Source organism: Ambystoma mexicanum, chromosome 12, assembly GCF_040938575.1.
Source record: "Ambystoma mexicanum isolate Mex_15411 chromosome 12, UKY_AmexF1_1, whole genome shotgun sequence".
Lineage (NCBI taxonomy): Eukaryota > Metazoa > Chordata > Amphibia > Caudata > Ambystomatidae > Ambystoma > Ambystoma mexicanum.
The window spans coordinates 666627198-666647229 of record NC_090936.1 but is presented as its reverse complement, the minus strand read 5'-3'; the positions used below and the strand labels follow the sequence as shown (position 1 = coordinate 666647229).

The following is a 20032-nucleotide window of genomic DNA, read 5'->3' as shown; positions in this document are numbered from 1 at the left end:
GTATTATGTGCTAAACTACTGCTACTTTGGTGAAGTCCCATGGCACTGATAAACTGTTCCAACCAGGGGCGTTGCTAGGGGGGGCTAAGGGGGCTATAGCCCCTGATCTTTTGGTTGTAGCCCCGGATAGAATCTCAGGAGCTACAGCCAAAAGACTAGCTAGCCCCCAGTCCCAACAGTTCTGACATCAGCTTAGCCCCGGGTCTTTTCCAGACCTAGCAACTCCCCTGGTTCCAACACCACATGATAGTTAAGATGTTTCATTTAATTGATGATGCACAGCGTTTTTAATTTCTTTCTGAACATCAAGTGGTCTTCTGTGCTGAACCGTGTCACTGGGAGTCTCTAAGGAGCAGGATGGTCCTACCCTCCTATGCCTTCTAAACTTGGGAGCAGATATGTCTGGCCTTAGTTGTACGTGGGGCACTAGTTGGTTAGTTTAGCAAGGTGTCCGTTATTTTCTAAAAGATGTGTGACCGTAATGATAAACAAGGCAATGTGTTATGCAAAGAGTTTTAAAGTGTATGCATGCCAGGACTGGCAGCCGATGTAAAGATTGCAGCGCTGAAGATATATTTTTCAAATCGCCTGAATTTAAAATAAGGTACTTGCTGCTGTGTTTTGAACCCTCTTTACACGTGGGAGCAAGTACGCAGGAAGACCTAAGTACACAATATTTGTGAAGTCCATATTTGCTAACACACACATAATGATTGCTTGGACTTTGCCTTGAAAACGAACACGCACAAGTATCTACTTCATCATTCTTAGATGATGTAAGTTTTTCTTCACTGTAGCAGCCACCTGAGGTGCCATTGAAAGTTCAGCATCCAGTAAGATGCCAAGGTTTCTCTCTGCTAAAACTGCAGAAGGAAAACACCTCTTTTTCACTCCCAGTTCAATCTAGGTCAGTTTCCTGGTGACACTCCTACCTCTGGAGGGTCGGAAGAAGGAGGCAGACACCCAGTAACATTTTGAGTGTGGTTTATTAAAACAATAAGAATAAGCCCTGTGCTTCCCTATCCCTATTGGGGTTTCCCTGCTTACATAAATAACTCAAGGTGATTGTCATTTGTCAGAGCATCCAAAATGAAGATGTCCTCTGTCCAAAAGTAATTCTAACTGACCCTACCACTATATGACTAACTTAAATTATACTAGGAAATGGCTTGCCCTTCTTATTGCTCTATTATGGCAATGTCTCTATGTGTTCCATAGCTCGTGTTAGTAAGATATCTTCAGATCATCTCTTGTCATATTCTGGACAAGACCCTGTAGTTCTTTTATAATGTACTGAGGTTTGATCTCCCCTCTTGGGATAGTTATTCCACAGGGCTTTATAATTCTCTTTCTTATACCCCCTGCCCAGTGTATATGGCTTTCTGATCTCTGTCTTTTTTAATTTGGCTATCCTTTGTAGCAATGTGAACCTTACCCTTTCCAGGAGTGGTTCAGTTTGATCCCTTCTTCTCTGTCGTACTTTACTTGACTTCAGCTCTCAATTAGATTCCCATGCTTCTTCCCAGGGCGTTTGTGTCCCGTTCTTAAAACCTTCTCTTTCAGAGTTATCCGCTATTCTTGGAAGCACCCTTTCGTCACTTTCACTGGAATTAATTTCTCTTGGTATCCATTCCTTGATACATTCTGTCTCAGGCTTATTCCGTATTTTCGTGGTTACATTCATACAGTTCCACTGGAGTTATTTTCAGTTTTTCATCACTGTCATTGAGACAAGTTTCTCCTCTTACATAGCGATACCCTGGCAGCCTCCCGTTACTCCCGTTCTCCCTGTTACCTACTGTGTTCATAGGGCAACGCTTTCAGGCTCACCATTTGCTCAGGTTGTTTTCCTCTACTCGGCCACTCGCATTCCTCCTTGGCATTGGTATCTCTTACTCACTTTTCTTCATCTATGCGACGGTGTCGGATGACAGGTTGCAAGGTCTCTTGTGGGCTCTCTTGCTTTGTGGTTTCGGTGCTGTTCGACAGGCAGACTGCCCACTACGAAGTCCTCGTGGTCATGCCACCACTGGGATAATGCTCCCTTTCTTCTTTGTTGTGCTCTCCTTGGAAAAGCAGAGGTTCTTGCATTTTTCCTTTACTACCTAGGACTTCTACGAAGGTCGTTGGCACCATTACTCTCCTTGACTCTGCCTTTTTCCGGCATCACCTCTTCAAAGAGTTTCCCCTGCTTACGCTCTCCTCTCCTCTCTCTGGCCGTGCTTTGCCTGTACTCGCCATACTCTTCTCCTCTAGCCTCCTCGTCTGAGGTAAATGTACATCTCCCCTTAAAGAGACAAATCCTCTTTTTTTGTACACACTAGGCTATTTCAATTTTGTCTTCAGCAACATCTCTGGAGCTTACAATGATCATTACATCTTGCAATCCCACATATATGCTATTAGGGCAGATGGTCTAGGGAGGTCCTCATCGGAACGGGAGTCCTTGTCCCGTAAAGGGGAGTCTCTTTCAGTGAGTTCCCACTTGCCCAGACCCCTAGGGATGGTCTTGCAGAGCAGGATCACCTCCCGAGCCCCGACGAGGGAGGGTCCCCTTGGGGAGAAGGGATGAATAACTCTGATTAGTCACATACCAGAAGAATCTCTGTTTTTGTAGGGTACATTTTAAGAAAATTATGTCATATCTGTGAGGTTGGCATCATGGAAGGAGACACAGACTACACATTCAATGTAACATTAATAACTTTATTAACTTAAATGTCAGGATTGCTTAAGGCCTCACCTGCCTATGCTAAGGTGGGATTTCCCTACCTAAAGAAACTAAGCATAGTCTGTGTCAGTAAGCTCAATTTGAAAGTCTCTCTGTGCCCAAAATCTATGCTTGCCCTCACAACTAAAACCAAAACAATGTGTAGGAATGTCAACCATCAACTAAACAGTGTTCCAAAAGTAAGATTCTGAGCTATTTCCAGCTCAGGCGTATTCTACCTCTCCTACTCCCCAAGTACAAACAAGTTTACCACAGTGTTCAAGTTACCTTCTCTTGTATTTAAGGTCATACAGTTCCACACCTTTCCTGGGATTCCCTTCCCCAAGTTCAATACAGTTTCATTACAGCAAATCTCAGGGTTCCCTTGCCCAGGTTTAATGCAACAGTTATCACAAAGGGAAGTATCTTGAGGCTCTGACTTTAAGATAAGTTCTAACAACTCTTCATAGATCAGGGTTCCCTTCCCCAAGCTATAAATGCACCAATAGTAGTTTGCCTTTTGACACAATAGTAGGTTTCCTTATCAAAGCGTAGGGGTTCTCTGGTCTGGGCGCAGTTGTCAGACCACACGGTCCACCCATCACAGATGCCGCATACAGAAACCCTTGGTTCACCTGCTCACCCATAGGCTCCTCAGTGTCTTGCCTCTGTGTTCAGGTTTCTCAGTTTGACTTCTTATTTTGTACACATTCAGGCCCTTATTCACAGAGCGTTTTCCAATAGGGTTTTGCCATTATAAAACACTTCAATGAATTAGTCCCTCAATGTCTTGTTGTATTTCGGGGTCTGATTCACACTTCACTTCTGGTGACCTTTTTCCCCCTTCATGCTTAGCTTCCTCCACGTACATGAGTTACTGGCCGTTAAGCATGATTTTGGGGGTTTATCAGTTTGATATTCAACAAACAAATCGTTTTTTCAAATGTAGCTTCAAAAACAAATCTCTCCGTTTGTTTTTCAATATTGGCAGGTTTGCTGCTTTCTTTCAGTTCGTTATTCAATATTGGTAGATTTTCTGCTTTCTTTCAGTTCGTTATTCAATATTAACAGATTTGCTATGCCTCACGCCCCTTGCCTTTCTTTCATTCATATAACTTCATAGCTCCATCTGTAACTAAAGCATTTATTCCCTCTGTGCTGTTTACTACTTTCACAGCCCACCCGGAGTGCCCCGGTTTCTGGGTGACTTCCCCAGGTGGCTCTCACTGCTTTACTCCTTCGCTCTGGCTGCTGCTTCGGGTTCTGCAAGCTCTCGTGTGGATTGGAGCTCAGCTGGCATAGGCAGCTTCAATACCTCTGCAAGGCCGGGCACTGCGTCCTCTTTGCTCTGGCCTCGCTGCAGCTGTGTTTGCTCCCACTTCACACAGGAGGCTTCCCTTCGCTTGGGGGTGTTGCCCGGCATCCCCTCCTCACCTCGAGTCCCACCAAGGCTGCCTCTAGGCTCCCAGGGTTTCCTGCTGATCACTGCCCAAGTTCCCCAGGTCTCTGCCTTTCTCCACTTCATGGCGTCTCCTTTTATACATCCATGGTCGTTCAATAGGCTGCAGGTGTATTCCATTATTCAATTATGCCTGACTCTAATCAAGAGAACATGCCTGACCTTCATAACTTGCAGGCATCTTCTTCGTCCCAGTACCTAAGTGGTGAAAGTGAGTGGTGTTCATTACTCTCAGTTGCTTCTTCCTCATCTCAGTACTAGAGTGGTGAGAGGGTGTGGTGTTCATTACCCGCAACTGTCTCTTCCTTGTCTCAGTACTGCTGGGTGTCCCAAGAGGGGAAAGAAGGGGAGCTGATCTACAGTAACCCATCAATGTTGGGGAGGGTTAGGTTGGTTGTCATTAGGATAAGGGGGATGCCATGTCTCACCTAAAGCCACCCCACTCCCAAACCCCAAGGACCCTTCACCCAGGTGATCCTCCCTCCCTGTCCATCCCCAAGGTCAGGATCCAAAAGTGATGGCCTTTCCCTGGCCACCTGCGCAGAGGATCCAAGGGGAGTAGGAGTGAGAATACTCTCAAGGTTTCTCACAGATCCAAGTATTAATAAAAATCATCCAAGGTGAAAGAGATAGTAGAGCATCACCAGTGTAATTATAGATAGTCACTCCCATAATCCTGATGAGAGTTGCCAGTGGAGAAAAGGAGATGTTTAAAAAGTGTAGAGATAATAAAGATCCCTGAGGCACTTTACATCCTGTACATGCAAAATGTGATTCAAAAGGAGCAAGAACAACTTTGTCATCTATTGGTTAGAAATAATTTGATCCAAGAAACAGTCAAACGATCTCTTTCCTATCTAGGTCCGTGGTGTAATTAGAATGTTGTAATGTATGTTATCTGATAGGTCTAAGTGTATGAGCACATTTACTTCACCATGGTCTGCCTTCCGCATCCAGAAGTGCAGCAATTACTGATTCACTACTGTGTCCTGGGGTTCAAAGCCTGCCTTGTATTCATCAGATAATGAATTTACATCTATGAAAGATTGTCGGTAGTGCATTACAACTTTCTCCAACAGCTTTAAGGAATAGGGAAGATATGCAATTCGTTTATATTTAGATAGATCATATTAATATAGGCCATTTTAAAAGCGTTGGGTCCTATGCCTGAAGTAAGCTATTTATTGAGTAGAGCTCTTTAGAGATAAACTATTGGTTCTGTACTTTCTGAAACTTTCTGATACCTCAATGGACGAACCATCACCTGATGCAACAGAACATTTGCTGTTTCTCACCAAGGTGGAATATTGCACCTCATTAAGAGTCTTAAACACCCTAAACAAGGTAACTGGATTTTTAATTAGCTTGAAGGTACCTATACTAATATGTTGACACATATTCTGATCTTTTTTATTAAATCCTTTTGTAGTCAACTGCCTTTTGTTGGATGAAGTTATAGCTACTACGACACGGTTATTGTGATAAAGTTGTTTCGTATGTTGTTATAACAAATATTTGTATAACAAAATATTATTCACGTTTTTTCTTCTCACCAGACCCAATTGAGTAATTAACCAGGAATGACAAGACAAATGCCAACATCCTGACATTTGCCTTTACAGTTTTTCAAGGACTTCATCTTAGGAGAGTGTTAAAGAGGTCCCAAAGCCAAATAGCCCTCTAACTGGTATTTGTCAGAAAAGAGACAATACAGAGTGATTGTGGTATGCAAAATGCATGGTAACCCAGTTTCTTGCAATAGACTGGGGAAAAAAGAAAGATTAAAATCCAAGCTCTCACTCCAACATTCTCCAGCATTTGAACAGACAACAGGAGTTTATATAGTACAAATGAGTCCTTCTGATGTCATCATGATCAATGAGTTATGAAAACCTATCGCTCCTGGTCATTGTCTCCCTCTAGTAAGCTACATATGGAATCCTCTATGTGCACAACTAGGGATTGGACAATCGTGATCTAAGATTCCACCCATGAACATTCCCATAAAAAGTGTGTTGCTCATCACATTTGATTGTTGGTAGGCCCTTAATTACTTCTGCAGTGAAAAAATACATGAGCTCATTGGTTAACAGACGGTCACTCTGTCCATGAACTGGCTGCATGCTGACATGTTTACGTGGATGAGAGAGAGAGAGAGAGAGAGAGAGAGAGAGAGAGAACGAGCATATCATCTTTGTTTTTTATTAAATTAAACAGCCCATGTTATCTCTTGCTGTGGTCACTGGGCCTCAAGGAGTTATTCTCGCAACAGTGATCGCCATCCTGGTCTTGACACATTTATGAATAACCATTTTGTGAGTCATTTTGCTTTCATCATGCTAAGATTTCATTGCAGCAATTCGTGTTTTTTTCTAGCTGCATTTTGCATGCCTCTGTCACTCCTAGTCGATCGCAGAGACATTAATCGGCCAACTCCTTCTGACTTCCTGGGATGTCCAGTTCGTCCCATGGACTTGAAACAGTCTTCTGTTTTGTCGTAACTTAATTTATCTCGACAGCTGAACGCACACAATCATATTTTGTTCCGCTATGCAATACTCCTCTACAAAGCCTTGGTCTTTTGACATTGCTTTTAATGTAGCTACCATCTAGCCGGCCGCAGCATTTTCTCTGATTTGTTCAAGCATGCTCAGCTAGGCTTTTTCTTAAAGCTGCAAAGCTGAATCCTCTGCTGGTTTTATAATGGCAGCTTAGCACATTATGTTTCTCTGTAGGTCACATTTGATATCTACCGAGTCCCGGTGCATGCCTGGCACATGATATTTCTACCCATGGGTACACTGCAACATGACACTACCTATTAAAGTCATGCTGCCCTACATGTGTAGTGAGGCTGTATCCTGGGTACATGCCTTCATGTCACCTAGTTTATTCTATTTAGAAACTTACTACTTGTGCAAGTTAATGCCTCATCTGTCCCTACTTGTGTAGCGAAACAAACTATTCTTTGTGCCAGCTGCATTTCCAGGAGAATTTAAAGTGCAGTTTCAAATGAGTCATTTCTGATTTTATAATGTTGTTTCTTCTGAGGAAGGCAGGGGGGCACATGCCCTCTAGTCAATAACTGCCCCACTACAAGAGTATAATTTGGTATGCATATCTCTCTGAGTTGATGCTGAGAGAGCAGGTGTAAACTAATATATTTTTAAGCTTATATCAGTTCATTAATTGTTTCAGCTTTGTGTGGAAGTGCTTATGTGAAATATGTTGCAACAATGTCAAGATGGATGGTTATATTGCCTGCTGATGGCATCCGGGCAGTGGCTGTCTGCATAGTATACCAGTTAGTCATTTCATATTAAGCTACAGCTGGTTAATTCATGGTTGTATATCTATGTAGTGTACAGGTATAATGCGGAGCCAATTGGGTGAGTAAACATACACATTTATTTATATTTGAGCATATACGTAGCAAGCCCCGCCAGCTCCTTTGCCTCTCACTCAGTCCCTCTCCAACGGTCCGACCATACATTCCTTACTCTGTCAGGCCAGTCATGTGACCACCCTGGGCATCCGCGTGGTAGCCGGATGGTAAGCCATACTGCACTGTATTACAGGGCCTTTTACATGCTATTTTATCAATCTGTGATTTACAGTGATGTCATTGTTTTGGTATCCTCAATTCTGATCATTTTTAAATGGTTTAGGTAGATTTCACTGAAAAGAAATCAGTCCCAAAAAATAGACCAAAAAGAAACTGTCCGCATGCAACATCATATTGTATGGTGGTACATGCGGTCATTCCCCATCCCTCACCCCTCACTTACCTCTTACCTTGCCGCCTGGTCCACTTCTGCCCTCTGTCGTCAGATCCGTCCCTCTAACGAGGGCCAGATCTGACATTTTCAGGGTCCCTTTTTCTTTTTGTTGTTGTCCCCTGCAAACCTCCAAGGCAAATACACACCCATCATGGGGAGCGGGGGACACCCCCACAACCTCTGCTCCACATATTCGGTATGTATTAGCCAATCTGTTCGAATATATTCGGTTGAACGGGGTGTCCGGTCAAAGGATCGACACCAAAAGGATCGAATGCAATAGGGTCGAGTCAATAGGACTGAAAACAAAAGGTTTGAATTTTTTTTAAAATATATTTTTTTTGAGTTTCCTTATAGGAAAAAAAAAGTGGTTTTACACCAAAAATGGGTGTTTGGGGGGGACCCCCCTCCCTCAAAAAAACAAAACAAAAGAAAATCGACCCTTTTGTTTTTGGTCCTTTTGATTCGAACCTATTGTATTTCGATCCTTTTGATTTGATCCTTTGACCTACAACCGTTGAACGGTACAGGCCAAATTCAGTCAAATGTACCATTCAGCCAAATATATTCGAACACATATACTAATACCTTTTAAAGGTCTGGAAATACAAAGAACTTGAACAAAACTAACGTCCCTGCTTTTTGGGATGCTATTTCAAGGGGATAAAAATAAGGAAGAGACTATTTAAAAATGGGAGAATGGAAAACCAAAGCAAATTTGAACGAAATCCTGCAACTAATAAAAACATCTCCTACAAAAAAACGTATCTTCACTTTACAGCTCTAATAAATAAATAGGTTAAAATACCATGTAAATAAATGCTACATATGCTTCTTGAAAGGGGTAGATCAAACATGTTTGACCTTGCCTAATCTTGAATTAATTTCCAAAGTGTTCATTAACCAACACATCAACAAAGAATAATATAGCAATTGAAGCATAACACTCATGCTGGCATGAGCCCCAGAAGACCATGCTAGTGACAACGGTGTGTGTGCTACAAATGCTGATGAAATAACATAAATAGTAATAGCTTCACATCAGAGCTACCGCCCCTTACCGTAAAAATATAACCTCTTACCTATTAACATTTATTGCACAACCCATACTCGAAACTGAAAGGAGTCATGTGGGCCCACATTAAGAAGATGATACTAATCTCATGGCATCCTTAGAATTAAAGATGGCCACAGATCAACATTCCTCAGATGACATCAAGCATCAGTGTTTCCTAGCAAAAAAGAAACTGATATACCTGAAGGATTATCCTCTAAAACACAGCCCTTGACTGCCCTTCTTAAAATAAGGGTCCACCGCTGGCCTCCATGTGAGGAATCCAACCTTCTAGGCTGTCTTGTCAAAGACCTCTACTTCATATCCACTAGGCTTTACTCACCAAGGCAAGTATTTGTTTTCAAGTAGCGCCTTTGACCCATTACAACATGCAGGGGTAGATGGCTTCCATTTGTCTCATTTATCCTATTTTCATCACAGGGCAGTACTAGTTTGGTGATGGAGAGGAGCGCCACAATTATTGAGAGACCTTTGATTAGCATTGAATCCATGTTTTGGAGACTACAAAGTCACAACTGGAACTACTCAGTTAAGGTAGTGTAAGACTGAGTGTCTGCGTCTTTGGATTCATACGTATGCATCCCCAACAGAGATCAATTTAAGGAAAGTAGCTAATAATAAATACACAAGGTCAGTCTGTGGCCTGTCCTTTCTGGCACCTGGACCCCCTAACAATGCTTCAGCTTTTCCCGGGCAGTCCCTGTCCTCTTCCTTGCTCTTGTGTTGGGTGGGCCTCTTTTACTGTGATGCTACCCCTGTCTGTGTGGTGCGACCCTTGCATTGTTAGTGTGTCTCCAGACCATGCTCTGTCTGTCCCATCAGTGTGCGGAGCTTCTCCAGGCGGCTGTCGCCTAGGGGGTGTGGCCTCTTGACACCTGCGTCTAACAGAGCAAGTGTTTCATGCGCCCCTCCATGATCACTCCTGGAGGGCTGGCAAAACTGCAGCTTCAACAAGCCCACTGTGCCCGTATGGATGGACAGCTGTGTTACTTTTTTAGGGATATCAGCTGGAAACAATATTATGATGCGTCATGAACTGCTCAACCAAGGGAAGAAATATTGTGCTCACCAAATGCATCTGCTATGTGAGAAACTCTGCTGCCGCATTTCAAATCGCACAGGTTGCTCCATTGAAAAGATTGGACCGGAAGTAGAGATGTCGCCCTAGCAGGCCACATATTGCAGGCTGAAGCCTAGACGCTGATAACAGGGAAGTTTGGCTTTATATGCGTGACTTATTTACATCCCACAGGCCCACGTTGCCTCTTTTTTCCGATGTAAAAAGGAAAAATGTAAGTGATTTACTTTCTCAGACGCTGTTTTTATTTGATGTAGGTCCATGGCAAATGTGTCTGTCAACATTACACAGATGGCTTGAACTGTGAAAGATGCAAAGACTTGTACAATGACGTTCCTTGGAAGCCCGCCGAGGGATTACAGGACAGTGCCTGCAAAAGTAAGTTTAAATACACACAGAGGATTGAGATTTTTAAGGGAGTCACGTCATGCAACATTTAAAGCAGATTGCTTTTGAGAAATGAAACAATAGAAAAAATGAGCGCCTCTATAACGAAAATAGAAGATGAGAGGTAAACAACGCTGTCCTATGGATGATTGTAATGAATGATGTGCTGTTTGTTCGAAAGGATAGTACAAGGCGAACTAAACATTTATTTTATTTTTTTCAGTTCATTTTGAGCATTTATAGAATGCAAGCCTAGCTTTGGGAAGCAACAAAGCTCTGTACATAATAGGCATAAAAGTGCAGGTTTTCATTGACACAATAGGACCACTACATATCCTAAGGCAACAGCACCCTCTAGCGGTGACAACAGGAAAAGCTATACGAATTGGCATTGCCTGCATGTATCCTAAGGCAACAGCTCCCTCTAGCGGTGACAACAGGAAAAGCTATACGAATTGGCATTGTCTCTATGGGCCTCATTACGACCCAGGCGGTAAGTTACCGCCTGGGCCGTGACTTTACCACCATGGCGTAAACTACGTTTACGCCATGGTGGTTGGCGGACTTACCGCCCCATTCCGACCTTGGCGGGGCGGTAAGTCCCCAATCCCCATTTACCCTTCCCCATTCCCATTTTTGCCCCATAGGGCATAATGGGAGTGGGGAAGGCGTTAATTACGCCACCGTAAATTACGGTGGCGTAATTAACTCCATGGTCCCTTAGCGCCATGGATCTTAACGGCTGCAAAAAGCAGCCGTTAAGATCTCCATGGCGCTAAGGGACTTCGTACTCAGGCGGTAAGGGTCGGCGCTGTTTACGGCGCCGTAAACCCCTTACCGCCTGAGTTGTAATGAGGCCCTATGTATCCTGAGGCAACAGTTCCCTCTAGCGCTGACAACAGGCGAAGCTATGACTGCATTGGACAAACATGCTGTACAAACAGATATCTGGCCTTTTATGATATTGTTAGATAATAGATAGTTAAGGGAGGAACAGTCCATACACCATGGAGCCTTTTCACCAGCTGTGCTTTAACAGTAAAGCAGGTACTATTCCAGAATAACGCCTGTTTTTCTGCTAAGCATAATTAAAGGTTTTACCATGCCTATGCAAAAAATCCTGGTGGTTATGCCCCAGGTAAATTACACCCACCCACAATGCATTCCTCTGGACTCCATAATCGGGAATAAACATAACCCAAAATAGTACAGAGAATGACCGTTACTGCATGCTGCAACAATGATTCCATGGGGCGGTATTAGCACAGCAAATCCTGCCAAAGTTCAAATGAGGTTCATAGCATTTACTGCTGGCATACCATTTAGGGCAGCAGGGTATAGATAACATTTACAAGGACCATGCAACTTCTAAAATGGGGGTGCATGGCGGAAGCGGAAGGGCTGTTTGGTTGGTTATCCCAGGATTCGGTGGGTTCAGGGGGGGGGGTGTCTTCTGAGGTGTGAAGTAGGAGGGCCTTGAAGAGGAGGGTCTTGATTTGGTTTCTGAATTGCATGATTGTGGGTTGGACTGTTGTTGATCTATTGTCTTGTACTGTGTGTTACTGATTTATAGAGCACCTTTGCCAAAGTGGTGCACATGCTTAACATTACAAAAATAATAATAAAACAAGTTTATGCGAAATTGACACGCAGAGGAAAGGAGATAGCAGAACGTTTTCTTACAATTTAAGTGAAAATGTGTGAAGGAAGAGGAGGATCTAATTTGAAGGGGTTAAGAGTTCCAACGTTTAAGTTCCAAGAGAGCAAAGGACTGGAAATGTGATGGGGAACATCAGGGTTTAGGTACTACAAGTAAGAGGGGACCTTGAGAGTGAAGGGGCCGAGAAGGGACGGGCAGAGTGAGCAGTGAGAAGAGATAACAGGGAGCACATTTGTAATGACATTTAAAAATGGGAGAGCACACAAGATTCAAAGGACAGACAAGAAAAAGACAAAAAGGAAGGGGAAATGCATGTGTGGGGTGAGAGGGAGCAAAAGGTACGAATGGAGGAGTTTAAAAGAAAGCAAAGTGGTGTAAGACCGATGAGTAAGACAGAACAGTAGGAAAGGTATGAGAGAAGCAGAGTATAGATGAGTAGCTTTGTAGCATTGGAAAACAGAAAAGGGCAAGCTTTATGAATAATATGGAGTTGATGGCGACAGCAACTTTTGTCTCTGGGGGATAGCACAGGGGCAACGTGCTCACCTTGGAAGCAAGACGACACGGAGCAGATTCGATCCCCGGGTCCTCGCTTAGAAACCTCAGGGTAATAAGCACGTTATAAATACCCTTCATATCATATCATAACTAGCTGTATTAGAGATATATGTAGCACAATTCTGCATTTGGCCCAATTGTGTAGAGTAGCCTTACCCTGCATTTAGCCTAGTTGTGTATGGAAGCCATAATCTGCACTTAGAATACTTGTGCAAGGATATATACAATGTTGTTTGTACAGCTAACCCATTTTCTCCCCTTGCACCCCGCACCTTCATAACTTAGCAGAAGGCAGAGGCTCATTTCACACTCCCTGCACTCACATGTGACATAATCAATTTTGCAAAACACCTCTGCCATAAGAATGAAGCTACCTAAAACGACACAACAGCGAATTGTAGCTTTCCACATAATTCTCTATCTCCTTAAACACAATCCACCCTGCTTATCTCATAGTTGACCTCTGCTGCGCCCATCCACACGCCATTCAGACATGAGTGACTAGCAGGGTCTTGGCCACCCTCACATAACTTGCAATGGCAGAAATGCACCACGCACAATAGCACCTTCCGAATTCTCCCAATTTTGGACTCCGGTCCCAGTCTCTACCTCTCCTGTCCCCTCCCAGGCCCTCTGCACTGCATTGGCCTCTCACTTCATCTCTAAAACTCAGGACATCCTGTCCTCGCTCTCCTCCTTTCACCTCCCTCCCTCCCTACCCGGCCCTTCCTCTGGCCCTTCTGCGGTCACCCCTCCTCCCTCTTTCTCTGCCTTTCCACCTTTCTCTGCTGACGAGGTTTCCAGACAAGTCCGATCTATGAAAGTCTCGTCTAAACAGGTTCACCCCTGTTCCTCCAAAACTATCAAGGACCACATCGACTCCCTGGCTCCTGCCCTGGCTGACTTTTGCAACCACTCCTTCGCCTCTGGAGTCTTCCCTTCCCCCCTCAAGCACTCCCTTGTGCACCCTCTTCTCAAGAAACCCTCTTCCGACCCCTCCTGCCCGGCTAACTATCGCCTTATCTCCATCACTCCCTTCCTGGGCAAGCTCCTGGAGAAACTGGCCATCTCCCAGTTTAACCTCCATGCTGAATCTGTTGGTAGTCTTCATGACCATCAATCTGGCTTCAGAGCTGCCAGAAGCACGGAAACTGCTCTCCTGAACATCCGTGAAGACCTGCTCTTGAACCTTGATTCCAACACTCCGTGTGTTCTCATTCTGCTCGATCTCTCCTCTGCCTTTGACACTGTCAACCATGCCATCCTGCTCAACCGTCTCCGGGAAAACCTGGGTATCACTGGTCAGGCTCTGGCGTGGTTGACCTCTTTCCTTTCAAATCGACCCTCCCAGGTCCAACTGGGGTCCTTCCTCTCCGACATCTTTTTCTCCACCTGTGGTGTCCCCCAGGGATCTAATCTCTCTCCCTGGCTGTTCAACCAGTATCTGGCACTCCTTGCCCACCGCATCGCCGCTCTCTGCCCTAATTTCCAGTGCTATGCGGATGATACCCAGCTCATTTTCAGGCTACCCTCAGCCTCCCCCTCTCCTTCCCTCATTTCTGACTGTCTGTCTGCTATCCAAGAATGGTGTGCCGCCAATGACCTCTGCCTTAATGCCAGTAAGACTGAGATTCTACTCATCGGTACTCCCACTCCCTCCTTCCCTGTAGCTCTCTGGCCTGCCTCCCTTGGCCCCCTCCCTGCTCCTACCTGCAAGGCAAAAAACCTTGGGGTCATCTTCGACTCCACACTCTCCTTCTCTCCTCATATTTCTGACGTCGCCAAGAGGTCACACTACCAGCTGCACCTCCTCAGAGGTATTCTTCCCTTCCTCTCCTTCCCCCAGAAGCTCACTGTCTCCTGAGCCCTGGTTCTCTCGAAGCTGGACTACTGTAACAGCCTCTATCTTAATCTGCCTGCCTCCACTCTCCGCCCTCTGCAACTCATCCAGAACAGAACTGCGAGACTTGTCCTTGGCCTCAAGCCCAGGGACCGTATCTCTCCAGGACTGAAATCTCTACACTGGCTCCCAGTGGCTGCGAGGATAAAGTTCAAAACCCTCTGCATTGTCCACAAGGCCTTCTGGGGCCTGGGTCCTAAATACCTTCAACTCTCTCTTCCCAAATATCTTCCTTCCCGAGCCCTTCGCTCATCCGCCTCCAACTCCCTCAGGGTTAGCCGCTTCTCGAAGCAACGAGCTGGGGGTAGATCTCTCTCCGCGGCAGGGGCCTCCCTCTGGAACAGCCTTCCTGCCTCCCTGAAACTTGAGGAGAACCATCTCCGGTTCCGGAAGCACCTCAAAACCTTCCTCTTTGCTTCTGCTTTCCCTCTCCCTCTCCCCTGCTGAGCGGCTAATTAATTTTCACTGAAGCTGCACTGATCCTGCAATTGGACCACTCTAAACGGCCTCGGTCCTGGGCCCTGCCACTCTCCACTTGCACTGATGCCCTGGAACCCCTTTGCACTGCGGGTCTGTCTCTGTATCCCTACAGCCTCCCCTCCCCCAGCACTTGTTCTGCACTTACCTCACACTTGCCACCAGCTGGCCCTATTTATTTATTTATTACGTACGCCTCTTACCTTGTACTGCACTTCCCCCCCTCCCCTTCCCCTTGCACTTTTCCCCTCCCCTACCCCTGCACTTGCGCGATCTGAATGACACCTGGCCTAGTAGGATCGTTTTCTGTCTCCCCTTGTACCCCCCTCCCTGCCTCGTCGCGCCTTGAAACACTTGTGTATAGGCGCGTTACAAATACCATATCATATCATATCATATCATATCACCAACGGTGTTCAGCCAAAGAGCGCTTTCAGACCATAATTATGGTGAAAGGTTCTATGCATATGACAATAATGAGAAACATGAATGAAAAGAGAGAGAAGAGGCAAAGTAAATGCCAAGATTATGAGCTGAGGTAGATAGAGAGATATTGGTTGGAGGAAAGGATATTCAAGAAGGAGTTAAAAGGTGGGTGGAATAGAAGCAAAGAATAGTGTATCTCAGTTTTAGAGGTATTGAGATGTAAGAAAGGGGCATGCATCCAGGACTGGGCTGCTAGGAGGCAGGTAGAAATAGAAGTCTGCAGAGAATCAGAGAAAGAAGAGAAGGAAACATAGATTTGGAATCATAACTGTAGAAGTGGGAAGATAGGAGAAATGAGGAAACAATAGAAGAAGGGGGAGTGGTGTATAGTGAAAAGAGAAGAGGGCTCAAGACTGAGCCCTGCGGGACAACGGGATTCTGTTTTCCTGCCCAAGAAATAGAAAAAGTAAGGTCAGGTAAGATTGAAACCATAAATGAACAGTACCGAAAAGGCCCAGTGAAGAGAGGATACAAAAAAGGGTGAGGTGACGGAAGCAAACCAAAAACCAAAAACAGAAGAGATGTCTAGAAGACTAAGCATGGAAGAGAGTTTAGAATGTAGAGAAGTTAGGAGTGAGTTCGAGACACTGAGGAGAGCTGTCTCAGTGGAATAAAGGGGTGGAAACCTGATTGATGGTGAAGGAGTAGGGAGTAAAGATCACGGTATGATGCAACTTAGAAATAGACAACGTGTTCAAGAATTTTGTGTAGGGACGGTAGAAATGAGGTACGACAATAGTTAACAGGAAGAAAAAGATCTTGAGAGGGATTTTTTAGAATCGGCCAAATAACTGTGTGTGCAAAGTCCATAGGGAAGATAGCAGAAGAAAAAGGCATATTTATAAATGAGTGATGAAGGTGGTTCAAGAGGGGAAGCAGTAGGATGAGATCGGGATAGATAGAAAGCTGCATCAGAGTCAGCGAGAGAAGCAAGGTTATACCTGGATAAGGACATTGGAACAGGAGTTACATCAGGAGACTTAGGGCTGCAGGAGAGGGATGGCCATAGTTGAGAAATTGTATTAGAAATGGAGTTAACAAAATCAGAGGGAACGAGACAGAATATGATAGAGACAGGAGGTGAAACAATGCAACGAAGAAACTGAAATCAGCGATGGGGCAAGGAGAATGAGAAATAATGAGATCACAGAATAGCTTTTTTTGCATTAGCTAAAGAAGAGTCATCAGATGGAGAAAAGAAGAAAGGGAAATGAGATCAACAGACAAATGTGACTTTTTCCAACATTGTTCCTGCAAGTGGGAAGTAGAGAATCGATGGCTGAGTTAATGGCAGATTTAATGGCTGAAAGAGCATTGTTACTGAGTGAAGGACACATTTTGTTGAGACGAATTGAAAGGCCTGAGGTTGTAGCAAGTAAATGTATGAGTGTAATTCATAGATTCAGTGTGAATGGGAACTGAGAATGAAAAAGGTAGTAGGAATTGGTCAGAAGATATGAAGGCAGAGGTAGAAATAGTGGAAGTCAATGGAAAAGAGGAAACAATTAAGTCCATGGAGGAGCTGAGCTTGTGAGAAGGATGAGAGGAATACTGGAAAAGATAATAGGAATCAAGTAATAAGAAGAAGGGAGAGGTTGTGTGCAAAGTAAGGCTATGCAGATTGAAGTCATCAAGAAGAAACAAAGGGAGGGTAAAGGAAGAAGAAAAGAAAGAAGATAATAGAGGTCCTTTTGAGAGACGAGAGAGGGCCAGGAGGATGGTAAACCATTAAGAAAGAAATGGGATATGGTTTAGAAAATAAATAAACTGTATCTTCCCTCTTTCTCTAAACCATATCCCAAAGGAAGAGAATGAAGGAGGAGAAGTAGGTTGTGGAATTAAAGTGTAGGTGGAGTGATATAGAATACCAGTCCACCAAACTCTACCAGTCTGATGTGGTGAGTGGGAGACAGTTGAGAGGGGGTATGTGAGGCAGGAGTTAGTGTCATTGGGAGAAATCCAAGATAAGCTCAGGATGTGTAAAGGAAATAAGAAAAGGTTGTTGAGGGCTATGTTGCCGATAGAGTGGGGATTAAGAAGCACTATAGGAATGATGAGAGAGTGAGTGTAAGAAGGATTAGAGATTACATTGGATATGTTACATGAGTTAGAAGAGGGGTGTTTAGCATTACAAATAGGTGAGCAAATAGGGAATGGAGCAGGCATAGTACAAAAGTAGGAGAATACAACTGCATCGAAGACCATAGAAAGCAAAGGGAGTATGGCAGGCAGCAGAAAGATGGAAAAGATGTGCAAAACTTTGTAATGAAAAGGCAGGCAGTCACCAGCATTGGAGATAAGCAGAGAAAGTGGGTTGCAGAGCGGCATTGTACTGAACCGTGGGGTCAGAGAAGATTTGATAGCATGACCAGTTCCACTATCTCTAACACGAGCAAACTGCATAGAGGTAGCCCTTAGTAGATGCTGCCCTTTGGAAGGGAAGCTCAGTTCTGGGATGCCCTAAAGAGAAAGAAAATAAGGAGGATGAAGTCACGTGACAGGTCACATGATCAATGGCAAATGCTGGGTGAGAGCGGCCTCACCAGAGCATGTGGTCCTCTGTGGAGTGGAGCCGAGGAGAACAGTGAAGTGAGTGCCGCTGGCAGCAGCAACAAGGTTTGAGGCCTCAGTTCAAGATAATGAGGGGAGCACTTCAGCACTGGGTGAGGATGCTGAAGTTGCATAACAGGTCACATGACAGATTATAAATGACAGATGGGAAGAGCTTGCAGCCCAATGTAGAGTTGAATGGGGGTAGGACTGTGAAGCGAGATCCCATGTCAGCAGCAATAAGGAGACAAAGTACTCAGACCTCAGTTCCAGATGGTAGGTGCCAGATGGTAGTGGGGGGGCACTAGACAAGGATGCTGAAGTCACGTGATAGGTCACATGACTGATGACAAATGCTAGGTAGGAGGGGCTTCACCAGAGCCCGGGGCCCAGTGCAGAGGGGCACTATGATGGGTATGGGCATCACAGGTTAGAAGCATAAACAGGGAATGTTTGGTGCATGAATCTTTGTTTGCATTTCTTCTTCTGAAGTGCGGTCAGGTCTAAAACATGGCTCCCATGATTTCCAGGAATGGAATCAGCTGAGTAACAACCTAACTCCAATGAAGTCCAATGGACGATCCCACGTAAGGCTCCAACCACCACTTGTGGTCACTATGAATCTTATTAGATGATTACAGTGAGGTAAAATACAAGAGTAAAGATTCAGAGGGGTATGAATTGAAAATGGAACAATCTTTTGAGTTGTCTCAGAACACAATAGAACATCTTTTGCCTACGGTTCCAAGCATCCAGCAACTACTGTACACCGACACCTGGCATGTGACAGGTCAGGAGAAGTGGTCAGCATGCTATTGCCAATTATAAATGGAATGCATCCAGAGTAACCACTGATCCCAACTTTACTTGATCTGTTCAATGTTTCTACATTCTCCGCAGAGGCTGGTGGGATGGGGCAGTTCACAAAGGCGTGCTAACACATGTTGAAGACACCTCATTACAGTGACTGCAGTCATGACACTCTGGTGACGTACTGCACACAACATGTTATTTGGCAGTCACTCCTTGACTCACTCTTGGTTCTGGGATACAATAAACCTGGTCTTTGTCAAGAGCTCCAAATAGTAACTAGCAAACTGCCTTGGATATCTGAAGCAATTTGCACAGGAACACTGAAGCAATTTGGTACAAAGCTACGATGCAATGTCCCGTATTTAAACGCTTACATATTTGACTCCTACTCATGCATCGAAGCAACATTTGGAGCACTCACTGTATATCCAGAGTAAGTCAATGTGAAGACTGGTGTTGGAGAAGAGCAATGGGCCTGCCCAAGAGTAGTCCTCATTTTTGTTCCATCAGGCTCGAGTTCAGCCTACATCCAATTTACCTGGAAGAATTGAGCCAATTGGTTGATTGGTGTACTGGCGTACTTGGGCTGCTTGAACCCTCATATTCTACTTTAGAACAGGCCCTTAAACAATCTTTCTTGCAATAGTCATAGCTGCTGATAGCAGGGGTACAGCCTTAGTTTTATCTAATTGGTCATGTGAAGAAACCTCTTATTCTTCAATGACATGCATGATCATGAAAATTCTAGGGCTGCACGATTTTGAGAGAGCATGTATGTTCACCAGTCGTGTTCTGTAGATGGCATGTAGTAGGACCTGTTTCAGGTACCTGTTGGAATTTCCCTACCAAGATTTTATGAAATCACTCTACAATTGAAGTTTGATTTAACACTTCATAGTGTATAGCTGGAGAATCAAATTATCTAGGAGGGCTCTGTGTCTGCTCCTGTTCTCCGTTGCATAATAGATTGTATTTGAGCTTATGGTCCATATCCCTCGACTTGCTCATATGAAGCCCATCTGAGAGAAGTAAAGAATGCAGTTTAGACAAGAGGCTCTTGATATCATTGCTATGGCTTTTGATCATTTGGAATGTTGAGT

The 20032-nt window shown here is 44.4% G+C and overlaps 1 protein-coding gene across 3 annotated transcripts in view; it reads left to right on the top strand.

The window, feature by feature from the left end:
* The window catches only part of LAMB4 (laminin subunit beta 4), a 933969-nt gene that overhangs the window by 292674 nt on the left and 621263 nt on the right, over positions 1-20032 (top strand). For all 3 annotated transcript variants that reach the window (XM_069629159.1, XM_069629158.1, XM_069629160.1), the window contains one exon: positions 10359-10479. In XM_069629159.1, the coding sequence (XP_069485260.1) occupies positions 10359-10479 (121 nt within the window). The remainder of the gene's footprint in view (positions 1-10358; positions 10480-20032) is intronic.